The sequence below is a fragment of the Catharus ustulatus genome, chromosome 9 (assembly GCF_009819885.2).
Source record: "Catharus ustulatus isolate bCatUst1 chromosome 9, bCatUst1.pri.v2, whole genome shotgun sequence".
In the NCBI taxonomy this organism is placed as follows: Eukaryota; Metazoa; Chordata; class Aves; order Passeriformes; family Turdidae; genus Catharus; species Catharus ustulatus.
In genome coordinates, this window is record NC_046229.1 from 11622982 (window position 1) to 11636467 (window position 13486).

The 13486-nt window shown below is 46.8% G+C and overlaps 1 protein-coding gene across 10 annotated transcripts in view; it reads right to left on the reverse strand.

Annotated features, from left to right (window-relative positions):
* Positions 1 to 13173, reverse strand: part of ST3GAL3 (ST3 beta-galactoside alpha-2,3-sialyltransferase 3) — a 178144-nt gene extending 164971 nt beyond the window's left edge. Inside the window, exons 1-2 of one of the 10 annotated variants that reach the window (XM_042779551.1) lie at positions 12353 to 13173; positions 6524 to 6668 (exon numbers count right to left, since the gene is read on the reverse strand). In XM_042779551.1, coding sequence (XP_042635485.1) covers positions 6524 to 6638 — 115 coding nt within the window. In that variant the 5' untranslated portion in view covers positions 6639 to 6668; positions 12353 to 13173. Of the gene's footprint in view, positions 1 to 6523; positions 6669 to 6748; positions 6875 to 7346; positions 7390 to 11099; positions 11673 to 12352 lie in introns of those variants that run through there. The other 9 variants (XM_042779549.1, XM_033066987.2, XM_042779553.1 and 6 more) reach the window with 9 other exon arrangements.
* Positions 13174 to 13486: the final 313 nt, after the last annotated feature.

The window sequence follows — 13486 nt, forward strand, 5'->3', positions numbered from 1 at the left end:
TGGGCACCAAATCAATTTTTTCCTGTGCACTGCACAGGTAAGAGAATTATCCACCATAGTTAGTACACTATAGCTTTAAGTTTCAAGCCGAACACAAGTGGACTACTTCAGCCCAATATGTGAAACCTTAGAAAAGTTAAGCTACTTTACCAGGCAACTCTTGTTTTAACTTCTATTTTTACATCTTTGTTTCTAATATTCACTGCTGCCTCAGTAACATTATTTGCTATTTTTAGCATTTCAGAAAAGCATCACTGTGATCCTCAAATCCCTAAAGCATCTGAAAACAAGCAAAGAGTTCCTTAAAACTGTAGTTGGATCCATGTTATGAGAACTTTCTAAACATTTCTTCTCAATTTTGGTGCAGAAAGTACAGCATTAATACTACAGCTGAGTGGATGAAGTAAACCTTGAAGTCATTAATAACTCAAACATTAAAGAATTCACAATAATCCATTTCAATGCTGTACCTAGTCTCTTCCTGTAAAGCAAAAAAAAAAAAAAAAAAAAAAAAAAGCCACTGTTTTAGGAAGTTTGGAGTGCTGCACAATACTGTCCAAAATAGTCCTTCTAAAAGAATAATGCCTATAAAGGTTAGTCTCTCAGGCTTTACAGCCTGGGAAGCGGAGGTAACAGCAATAAAGTTTATAAAGTTTACTTTAAAGAACACACACACTTTAGCAAACATTTCGAGACGGACATGACGGGCATCACCACCAGTCCTTTATTAAAAACTTCACGCTTCACGTGCCTTCTTTCAGGCAACTCTGACGTCTTTTCTCACAGGCAGCTCCACACAGCACTGACTCCCCTCCTCTGCAAGTTTCCTTCTTCCTTCTGCATGACCAACGAACCCTGTCTGTCCCTCACACAGCATCTTCTTACCTTGTCTGTCCCTTGCACAATCACACGTCCCTTCCTCCTCACAGCACAGCCAGCAGACTCCATCCCAAACTGCAGCACACTCTAGTTCTCAAGCTCCAACTCACTCTTAATCAGCTAACCCACTCTTTTATAATACCCATCCTCATTGGGCAGACAAGGCTGTCTCCTCCACTTCTCAGCAATCAGTACAGCTGTAATTCATTGAGGAAAATTGTCTTCTGCACTGACCTTACAAACTATTTTCCCACAACACCCCCCCCTAAAGCTAACGTCATAGATGGAGAGCAATTAAAATTGTTACCATCCCATTTCCTTACTACCCCTCACAATAGCACTGTGAGTGCCTCGTCAAAAAATAATGCTCCCTCAGCCACTTAACCATCAATTCAGCCATCCTAGCTCAAAACATTTTCATCAGCTTTATGCTCCCAGTGCCAAGCTGAGCTGGCCCAGAGTTGACATTTTTTATAGGAGCACTCCTGCGTTCCCATCTTCTGGCAAAGGCAAGTAGGACAGCCACAGCGGAACACAAAACCATTATGCGACTCTCCGCTAAGAGGACAAGTTTGTCTCCATGGCCTAGTTGCTCACATACCAACTGAATGTCTCTTCATTGGTTCTTCATTAAACAAAGCACAGAAGGAAGTCAGATGCCAGTGTGTACATAAGAGCCACTCCCTTGACGCAGAAAAAATGACACTCCCTGTAGCCCAAGACACAACAGCTGTACCCACCCATCCTAGGTATCGCCACACATCTGTGAGGCTTTAGCCACATGAGAAAGAGCACACATTCTCCAAACCCCTGCTAGAAGATCCATTCTTCAGTACTTTGTTAGACCATAGTACAAGAATTGATAAAAGTACCATTCTACTTTGAAAGAGATAAACCAGTATTTATATTGATAATAAAGGTTTGATTGCTTTTGATTAATTCAGCCTTTTTTGCGGCATGACTGGTTTCCATGGAAATGCAAGCAGATTAAAAACCTGCAACCAGAAGTGAGTCAGTTTTGCCTGTTTATGTCTCCTCAGTTCCCTTGGAAACAGACATTTACCAAAAAAAAAAAAAATAAAGTCATAAAAAGAATAAGGGTCCTGAAATACCTTCAGAAAATCTCTTTCCAAAGCTCAAAGCTTTATCTCTTTCGCTATTTTGCCAGAATTAGAGCTGAAAATAACACAGAGCAACAGATGACAGAAGAGTGACTTGATTTTTTTAAGGAGACATCAACAGAACATACCTAGAGATGTTTCAAAAACCACACTCAAACTGACAAGCTCAAATTGTATTAATGTGAGTTTTGGCAAAAGTACTTCATGCAGCATATATATTTCTATAAATTAGTTCAATGCTAATGTAGAGAGAAATGTAATAGAGAACAAGAAAATAGCATCACACTGTCCTTGTCCCAAGTATATTTCAATACTTTGAGAGAGAGGGGAAAAAGTAAAAGCTGCCTTGGGGGAATGAGTCCAATATTTCCATTGCCAGGATGCTTTTTAATGGAATCATTCCTTCCTTACAACACATTCATTTTGAAGCTGCAAAATCAGCTATACACATATCAGGTTAAGTAACAAACATTAGTATTAAATTTGTTATGCATAAAAATGCATTCCTCCAAGCTGATAAAGCAAACCTAGGAGGGCCTGTCAGCAAGACTCCATGTCCCATCACACTTTTCAAAAACAACAGCACACCCTCCTACAAGCTGGAACAGACATCATCTTTCTTCCTCCTCAGAGCCAAATACATCAGGGAAGGAATAGGATGGGAAGTTACTAGGAAAGAGGCTGCAGTGCATGTTTCAGACCTTCAAAGCCTACTCCTACCACTACCATTACTATGCAAGAATCCCCTGACAACCAAGTGTTGAGAAACACAAAGAATAGCAACACAACTATTTGCTCCTCTAAATTCCTTCTAGACTGTTCTGAACAGCTAAACCTGATTACAAACCATTTATTTCCTTGTTTGTCTCCCACGTCACATTATCAGTTCTAGCACACCTCCGTGGAACTCAACACTTCATCAGAGAGCTGTGAAATCCATTGTCACTGCCTGTCTGGGAAGAACATGATGGTGCACAGCTCTTACCACTACTGTCAGAGACTGAAGCTGCATTACAAACATCAGGAAAGAGAAAAAGGAAATCTTACCTCTGTCCTAAACCCTGCTCGTATACTCCCAACAATCACCAGAACTCAAGGGCCCTGATGCATTCAGCATCACACCCCTCATTTTTGTGCTTTGCTGCTGCTCTGACAACTAACAATATACTGCCACTGACATGAAACAAGGCCTGGGAAAGAGCAGCCAGTCGTGATACTCACTAAAAGGATGAGAGAGGGGTACTAATCACTGGAGGTTTGTCTTGAATAAGCAGTTGAACTTAATTCAATGTTAATTAGTTCACATTAGCTGAATTCAATCTATTCTTGTCACAGTAAAGATAAGCCTTAGAGAATTAATTATTTCCTATTCTCCTTTGTATTTTGGCAAGGTGTAGAGTCATGCAGGAAGGAGAATAATCTTGAAGTACTCACTAAGGCATCACTCAAGGAGGACAGATTAAACATTAAGTGGAGAACATCTAATGTTAAGGGAACATTAAGAGAAACACTGATGTGTATCTTTCAGTCTATTTTGAAGTTTAGCCTCCTGTCTTGTAGAGGTCAGATGTACATAAAAACAATAAAATTTAGTTATTAATTTACTTCAGCAGCTAAATACACAAACATCCAAATGCCAGGGAAGCTAGTTGACACAGTAAACCATTTTACACAGTTACCATTCAAATTCATCCATGACAATGACATGCACAGCAATCTTCTAAAACATTACATGAATAAACCACACAAGCAGCAAATAAGCAGATCAAGTGTTTTCCATCCTACTCTACAACAAATTTGTTTGTTTCCATTATTAAACACAGGTGTCAAGTTTACTAAAACCAGTCTCTGAAGAGATTGCAAGGGTGTCAGGTGTTGGGATCAGCTTAGTTTCAAACCTCCTCTAGCGCAAAGAACAGAACAAAGATGAATGTCACTGCTGAAGCTAGGGAGTCACTATTAAACAGATGAAAGGCACTGGTTACAAGAAAAGCAAAAATAATTTATTAAGAAGATAACTCACACAACATCAATCTTTGATTACTAAGGACCCCAAAATTAACATATCTGACTTAGCTTTGCCTTTGGTGACATCAGCATTATCATATTAATCTTAAGGAAATTTACAAGGTCACACACTGCATTGTAATCAAGGCAATAAAACCACAAGTTACCACGCACCACCTATCTGGGACACTTAACTAAACACAGCTCCCATTCAGCAAATACAAAGTGTAACTGGCCCATTATACATAGTATCAAAGTACATGAACTCAATAGAGTCTGATTATAGTTAAATAAGTAATTAAAATCTGTTGTTTGTTAACTTCCAAATGCTGATTTATAGAAGCTTAACATTAACTCTTCATATCAAGTTTCCTAAAATGGGGTTTTAAATTTGTAATTTAAATTTGCCTAAGTTTCTCCTATGTTAAATTACATGATAAAAAAAATGGGTTTTGATACATAAAAAAGTATGAAGACCAGCTGAAAACAGGTACCATCTTTACTGTTTCAAAAGTAACATCTGCTTCTTCACACTAGACTGCTGCTTATGCTAATATTTCAAGGAACTTCATTATTTGACACAATCCACAAAAGTGTCTAGAAACAACAGCACAGCCTAAATTAATTGTGACAACTAATAAAGAACAGTAAGCTAAATCCACAAGCTAGCATCATCTCTTTGTGCATGTTGAAGAAGCTTAATGCAAGCACTGCAACTTCCAAGAACAAATGAACGACATATTTTAGACAAAAGATTAGAAAAAGGGATACACCAAACCAAAGGTCTGTTATGTTACCTCACAGTGCTCCTGTCAGAACATCCTGGGTACCCAAAAGCAGCTAATGCACTCAACAGAAATCACTCTAACCAGGCTGCAACTTAGAGTCATCTTTCCAGGTAAAAGTGTTCCATTTATAGAAATCCACAGCGTCTGCACACACTGCATTGCAACCCAAAGTTACCACAAAACTCCCCAGAGACTGACATGGTATAAAATAACCACATAACACACAGCACACAAAACTAAAAGGACAAAATCCTTAGAGGACTGCAGAAAATTAGAACCCTCCTCAGCACCTTCATGCATAACATATAAACACATAGCTGCTTCTTCATTTGTAACAAAGATCACACACAAGTTGTGGCATGAAAGATTTTTTTGCAGGCCTTGGGAAGTTCAACATGATTTCCTGGTGGTATGAAGGAAGTAAAGGATGGTAAGTGGTATAATTTCATAACAGATTATCATGTAATAGCAGATGAGCAAAACTGTTCTTTTAACCACAATTGTACTTATTTTCATGCAGGAAGGATTTTCTACAAAAAAGCAGAAACTTATAGTCAAGATTTTTAACTCCCTCTCTGAAGCACAAACCTGAAGAAAAAAAATCCCTGCTCAGAAAAACATATGCATCCTCTTTCACAAATTTAGTCTTACAATATCTGTTCTAGTCCAAGGCACCTCAGCAGTTCTGTCAAAATCAGTGCATCAGCACAGGTGTCATATCCAAGTCAATCTGTCATCATGTAAAACTTCTTAAGAGCCCATAACAACAGATTTGGAGCATGTAGAGGTAGCAAAATGCTAAGTTTAAGAAGTATTGCAGCAGAAACCTCCATCAGCATGCACAAAAACACAATACAGCAAAGAAGAAATTTGACCAGCGGCTTCTTGTCAGTTCTGGATCAGTGTTTCTCAGCTGCTGATCCAGGGAGCAACAGTCAGCTCTGAGACATCTGAAACGGCCTGTGGAACAGCTGCAAGGAAGGCTGGCTTGTGTTTTGGGCTGGAGGGGAGAGGAGGGAATTGTTTTCTTGTTTTTATATTTTCAATAGTTATGGCATGCAGGCAAAATCAGCACGAACAAAAAACAAGAGCAGCAACAGAGCGATCAAACTTCAGCCTAATTTCTCTCTCACTGCAGCTGTAACTTTCTATGGCCTTACTGCACAGTACAATCCTCAGATTGTATTCAGTGAGGTCAGATGTCTCTTTGGACTTAAAAAGGTTGAGAGACATCCTTTAGATGACAGATAGTTGGCAGATAACATGGAAGATAAATGGAAGAGAGGATTTCTGAAGGACAAAGTAAGATGATGAGATAACCAGCATATATGATTACAAAAAGAAATCTAAATTCACCAGAGGAAAAAAAACTTATCTTAGATATCTTAAAATGTACGGAGGATTCAGGAAACAAAAGCCTCAACATACAAACTCTTTATTTTGACAATTAGGAATCATAAACTAACAGAATATTCCAAGAACTGAGATCTCTAATACTAGATTTATAAAGCATGAAGCTGCTTTTGTACCCAGTAATAAAAGTAAAGCCATAAAGAGCATTAGGTAGTCACAAATTCGACCCCTTAAGCATACTAAAAGCTCTAGCATTTGAGTGGGCCTAATCACATCCCTCTAATACTACTAAACCAGAACCACCTCACCACTATTGCTACTATTTAACAGATGTTTTAGGGAGCCCAGAAACAGTTGCACCGTTCTCCTACTTACTTGAATCCTCCCATCTGAGAAGGTGCAACTTCCAAGCAGAATAGTACAGAAATCCCAGTACCAGGAAGAGGCAGAGGGCTAGCAGCAGGTTACGCATGAACACCAAGAGTCCCATCTTCACATTAAATCTGCTCTTCTACATGACCTAAGGAAGAAAAACAGGTTGAGGCTGGAGCCACCTTCTCCAACGGGCATCCTCTCCACAACTTGCAATCCCATACCCACCATAACGCAGGGATCCAAACCGTGCTCTCCACAAGGTAAAACAAGAGTGAAACAAGAACCCTCCAGAGAGCAGCCTGTTCTGTCACAAAGGTCAGCGCCGCTGGGAGAGGCGGGGATCACCGCCACGCCGTGACAGAGCAGCAGCCCCGCTCCCGCCCGCTCCACACAACCGCGTCCAGCGCGGCCCCGGCCGCGAGGCCTGGCGAGCACCGCGTCCGCCCGACACGCCCCAGGGCAAGCCCCCAGCGCCGGGAGCGTCCTGCGGACAGCGGGGCCCGCGGGAGCGGCCGGCGCAGCGCTGGTCCCGGCCGGAGCCCCGCCGAGTCCCGGGCACTCCGCGCTGCGGGGACGCGCTGCCCTAGAGGAGGCACCGGTGCCCGGGGAGAGGCGCTCGCCGGGCCCGGGCAGGACGGAGCTGTCCGCCAGCTGACAGCTGCCGGCTGGAGCCTGGGTTTGAACGGGCAGCGGCGTCGCCACCGCCGGGCTGCCCCCGCTTCGCTGTGCTCCGCTACCGGCTACGCCGCGCCCCGCCGAACCGCCCGCTCGCCGTGCCGGCCGCTATGAGCGGGGCCTGCCCGCCCCTCCAGCCCCTCCTCACCCGGCCGCCGCCGGCCCCGGGCGCTCGGCCGCCGGCTGCGCCCCCCGGCCGCGGGGCTGCGGGCGCCGCCATGCCGGGCGCGCCCAGCGGGACCCGCCACCGCCGGGGGGCGCCGCGGCCGCCAATGGCGCGCCGGGGCGGGGCGGGGCCCGCCCGCATAGCGGCCGCCACCGGCCAATGGGACGGCGCGGGGCGCCGCGCCTCGGCCAATCGCGGGAGGCGTCCGCAAGCCAACGGCGCGCGGGCGGGGGGTCCCCGCCGGAGGAGCTGCGGCAGGGCGGCAGTGCGCGTGCGCGGAGCGCCCCCTGCGCCCCCAGAGGGAAGCGGCGCGGGCCCGCTTCCCCCTCACGGCCCGTGCCGGGCATCGCTCCTCCTTCAGATCCCGGCCTCTCCCCAGTCATGCCGTGGCACCTCCAGAGCAATGCGGTGCCTCCAGGCATGGCACTAGGTGGCCCCTGCCAGCACTGCCCCCGCTGTGAGGCTCCTCATTGTTACCCCACAGCGCTGCACCTTCCGCCGGCTGAGGCACCTCAGCTCCTGCCGGCCGCGGCGCCCCTGCAGTGACACGGCCTCGCCCGCCCTTCCGGCACTACATTGAGTGCGCTGCGTTTCCCTTCAGGTGCTGCACTGCCCCGGTGGCCTCTCAGCCCTGCCCCTGCACAGCGAAGCTGCAGCCAGGACACGGCAACGCAGCCCTGGGGTGCTTCCATCACTGCCCCAGCACAGCATCTGTCCCTGCCCCTGCCTTCACACCGTTCTCCGGCTTTTGCAAACCCTCCCAGCACTGCACACCCAACGAAGTCCTGCCCAGCCCCTGCACGGCTCTGCGCCACCTCCCCGGCGTGGCACAGCCTCCAGCACCGCAGCGCCCCGGGCTGCACGGCCCCCCAGCTGCCCTTCCAGCGCACAGCACAGCTCAGCCCCGCAGACAGTGCAGCTTCCACGCGCTTCCCGGCATGTACGGTCTCCACCTTCTCACTGCACAGCTGTCCTGTGAACACAGCAGCGCTGGGACCAGCCTGCAACGCGCTCTTCCCACAGCAGTCCCCTCGTTCTTGCTGCCCCCACAACCTTCTAATGCTCCTTATGCAGAGGGCATGCGACAAACTCTAATATAACGTCTCTCAGAGTTGGAATGATAAAGGGAAATTATTAGTCGTGAAGGGGGAAGTCATCTGAAAGGAAAGAAAATGTAAGGAATAAACCTGCATCTTCAGTAACCAGCCCAGTGGTCCATTTGTCACTGATAATATAAAGAAAAGTAAAGGTGATTTTAAGAGAATCTTAGTAAGGTCACGTCCAGCACGGTGGCAGCACCCACTGAGGTGAGCCCAGGTGCTGATGTTGAATGGTAGACACTGCCTTGAACAGCACATCTGGCTGAGCACTGCCTGTTGACAAAAGGCACTTGCCAAAAGGCAGAGCTCCTGCTGGTCACAGGGAGAGCTGGTAGGGGCTCATACAGCCCCATTTTCACAGCCAGAAACCCCACTTTGTGCTCTGCACAATGAAGTCAGTGCAAGTTGGTTGTTAGTGTGGTACCCATACAGCCAGGCTTCTAGTGTGGTAGCTCTGGAGAGACTCAAGGGAGACACATGTCACACTGATATGACATTAGGTCTTTTGGATGCCAACAACTTGTAGAGATAGCACGGAGACCAACAGACTCATGCAAGCACCTAGGTATCCCTGGCACCAATATCCCCATGAGCAGGTATGTGGAGAGGAGACACGACCACATCCATGCAGCCCTGTCCATCTGGAGATCTGCCCCCAGGCTGCTGCCCCACAAACCCCCAGCTCGCAGGGCTGACCTTCTCAGCATGCTCGTTGCTCTCACTCATCTGAGGCAGCTCCCTTCCCTCCAGCTTCACGGCGAGCTGGCAGCCAGGGCTGGTGCGGGGCAGTCTCCTCCTATGGCTCCGACTCTGCTGCCGGGCTCATTTCTTCCAGCAGCCCCACCGACTCCTGTGCCACATCATGGCTGGCCGGAGCCCAGTTTTACTTTACAAACGCTTGCTTTATGCCTGCTTCTCTCTTCCATCTGCGTAAGCTGGGTCTCGTCTCCCTGCCTCAACCGCCCTTGTCCCTGTGACACGGAGCTGCTGCACTGCCTGCTGCCACTGCGCCACATCTGCTCCAGCTGTCCCCGAGCTTCACCTAAGCCGCCCCCGACCGTACGGCAATTGAACCCCGCGGTGTGCGGGCACAGCAAGCGATCTGATTTCAGTGATGAGATAAGCGGGGACCTACAGCACGAGGCCAGATAGCGACAAGTCTGGGGCTTGCTCTTGAGCTCGTGTTTGTCACTCAGGAAACTCTACCCCCGTTATCAGGTGTCAGTGTGCTGCAAAGAGCTCAGGATGAAGTCACCCTCCCTGCCAGCCTGGAAAAAACTCAGAAGGCGAGCGCTGCGTATCTTGGAAAATCAGGTACCAACGCCTGGCAGCTGTTTGATGGCCATGAGATGAATTAAGGCAATGATTAGTGGAGTGATTTGGTTCAAGTAGCAGGACTTTCGTCTGAACATGTTCCTACTTGGCTTACACATTTCATTCGGAGGCAGATGTCAAGCTGGATGTTGCTAGGAGATAGACAGCAGGGGAATAATTAAGTCTGATTAAATCCTATCATATTGCTGTGCTGCTTTCCAGAATGCTCTGGAGATTTTAAAACCAAACTGACCAAATGATCAGGCAAATGGTCTATCCCAATCTGCTCAACAAAACCCACTCACAGCAAACCTGCTGAGCCTGTGGGTGCAGAGAACTTCCAACAGCAGCACTGGCCATGATTTGGAGAGGAAAGGCTGTGGCAGAGGGCACAGCTGGTGGCTCCATTAGCAGGTAGTACAAAACAGTTAGGGCTGGTCTCTGCTTGGGGCAGGCAGTGAGGGGTCCTGCCCCTGTGTCCTTGCATCAATGCTGCAGAAACACTCATGTTGGACTAAGCATGACTTGGACACACCAGCATGACCATAAGCAAAGCTTCCTTCTGCCCTTCTTTTGAAAGGAACCCAGCTGGGGCATGCCAAAATTGCTCTGCAAATTCCTCTCATGCATGAGGAGATGCTGAGCACCACAAGGCACTCCCACTGAACTGATGCCTGCCTGCATTTTCTTCCATGGTGGCTGAGCCATGGACTATATGGGGGGAGACTCATAAATAACAGCTACAGGCTTTTTTTCCCCACTAGTAAATGAAGTTCAGCTGTAATTATCTGCATCAGATGCCAAACACACGCATCAGCCTCCAGGCTTCCTTCATAGAGACCTAATCTCATTTTGTTTCTTTACCCTATAAAAATTACCTTTCTAATACTCTCACTGTAATCCTTCTCCTGAAATTAAATGTCATCAAATCAGGCTCAGTACTAATTAATGCAATATTTTATGATTAATTAAATACCACTATATACCACAGCAAAGATCTCTTTCAGTAATGGCTGGACAGAGATTACCTCTGCTGATGCACAGGCTCAAGGAATGCAATCAAACTTGTAGTTTGTCTTATCTCTCTGACCAAACTTGTTTCATCTCATATACTCATTATATACTCCTCTTAAATGTAGATTCTGAACGTGATCAGACTGTGGAGAGCACTTTACATTTCTGCTGCTCCGGCTACTCTAAGAACAGAAATGCTAAACAGCATCAGCACCAGGACCACACAAAACAAGTTAAAACAATCTGAACTTGGCTCAAAAATTCTGCCACCTTCCAGATGTTTTCAACAGCAGAGAATCACACTTACCGCTTTGGGAGCAGGTAAGCCACCTGGAGCCTGCCTAATCGCCTCCCCAGGTGTTCTGCCTGACCGGAGCAGTTTTCCAAGGGGCTTCCTCAGATGAAGTGACCCAGTGGTCCTGCCTGGCAGGTGGCTGTGTGAGTGCAAGCCCCTGGCCAGCACCCCGCTCAGCAGTTCATCTCCTTGCAGTAATTCCAATACACTATGTTTGGTTCACTCATAGTTTCCAAGAGAGGAGGTAGGCTTGAATTGAAGACAAGCATTGAAGACTCCCACTTTTCTGGGTCTGCTTCAGGAGTCCCTCACCCTCACGTTCAGAAGAGCATCCCACCTCCCTGTGTCTGGCTTCAGCTTGCAGACATACCATTTTATTCTGCCTTCTGCTTGATTAAAGAGCCTTTCAGAGCCTGGCATTTTCTCTTTGTGACACTACACATATGCTGCAAGCAAACCCCCTCTCATCCGTCTTTCTGAAAAGCTAAATATACTGAGTCACTTAATTCTCTTTCTGCCAGGCTTTTCCTCCCACCCTCAAGCCATTTTTGCGTTTCTGCTCTATAGAGCCTCTCTGATTTTCCTGAATCCTTTTCAAGAGATAGAATCCTACAATGAGCCTCCCTAATGCTTTGACAAAGGGATTTAATCTGCTTTTCCTATTTTCTGTCTTAAAGGGCTGCATTAGTCCTTTCTGCCATAGCATCAGGATAAGCATTCAGGCAGAATTGTCTTTAATCTTTTCCAGACCCCCTGCTGTCAGGTTAGAACACCTGTATCTCAGCTGCACATCCAGGAACTGATGGAGGTTGGTGGTTGAGGACACCTCCACTCCCATACACCTCCCTCACTCGCTCCCTGTCCTAGAATCATGGATGTCATGGTTGCCACATTTGGGGGAGCTGAGCTTGGCAGGACTTAGGAAGATGTGCTGAGCCCTGGTGTGCTGTTCAGGAGGAAATGTCCTACTCCCAGTAGCTTGCTGTGCTGTGACAGTGAGGAGAGCACAGAAACAAGCAGTGCCTGTTGGCATCTAGGCTGGTTTGTCTGTCTGGGAAATATTTTGCAATGCTTGTTAATATTTTACCCATGCTATTCAGAGTGACAACAGTCACCGTAGAATCTGTGCACTAGTTACCAGGTTACACACCATGAACACAGCCTCTTAAAAGTAATAGGATAGGTGGAGATTCCATCTTTAATTTAATTCCTTAAGAAACCAGCTAAAACAACCTCCCCCCAGCAGCCTCTCCAGTGAAGCCTACCTGAGATCTGAGAGCGAAATAGGGAATCTTGTTCAGCCCAGGTGCCATCACTGGATATCACAGTACATTTCCTCATGCCAGTGCTGCAGGAATCTTGAATGAGCCCAGCTCCAGCTGTGGCTGTTCTGCCTCTCTGAAGCCAGGAATGCTGTCTTTGAGTTTCTGAGAAGATTGCTGAATGAACTTGAATTTCAGAGACAGTTAGAACTGTGATGGCCATGAACCTCAATGGGTTCATCTGTTCTCCAGACAGGCATTACCCCATCCCCTTTCATACCATAAAAACAGCTGGAAGAGCCAGGCAAGGCAGGCAGGCACCATCCAGCCACTGCCTCTTCTCAAATGGGAATGGCAGGAGTGACTCCATCTCACAGATCTGTCACAGAGAGGAGGAAATTTGGCAAAGCAGTGGCCAACGAGAATCTGCAGCTCCCCAAACCAGCCACACTCATGCTGCAGGCCCAAGTGATTTACTAACAATTTGATGATGTAATCATAGACTCTCTCAAACACATGTGTTAATTTTTAATGAATGGTCAGCTGGTAGGAGGCCAGTGTAATCTTTGACCCTAATGAAGGGTCAAAGCAATGGGCAGAGAAATGGCAGAGAGCCCCAGACTGCCACTGAGTAGGTGAAAGCACAGCTAAGGGCATCCTGAGGCTGTTACACAGAGAAACTGCACCCTGGGCAAAAGGAAAGTTCTGTCTGTTGAGAGCAGTAGCTTCTATAGAGAAGACTTTGCCTTCTCCACTGCTTTCAATAATGCTGTAGGATTTTAAGTAAAAGTATGTATTATAAAGAATTAATAAGGCTCAAGTAGATTAACACCTACATGTATTAACAGCTACATTCTGGGATCTGTTAGTGAGCCAAGGCTTAATAGAGAGACATCAACAACAGGAAGCCTACCTAGAATCCAGTGCCCCCTGGTCCAATACCATTTAATAGATCTCAATATCAATTGTCTGGATGACAAGAGGAAGGCTTATATTTGGGCTGATAAAACACTGAACAGGCGGCTTGCTGCTACAGCATGAGCTCAATGGCCTGGGAAAATTATAATAGCCCATAGCACGGCGAGGGGCTGCAAAGAAAGGGTTTTGGGAATGGAGAAGACAGGGTCTACCACAGGG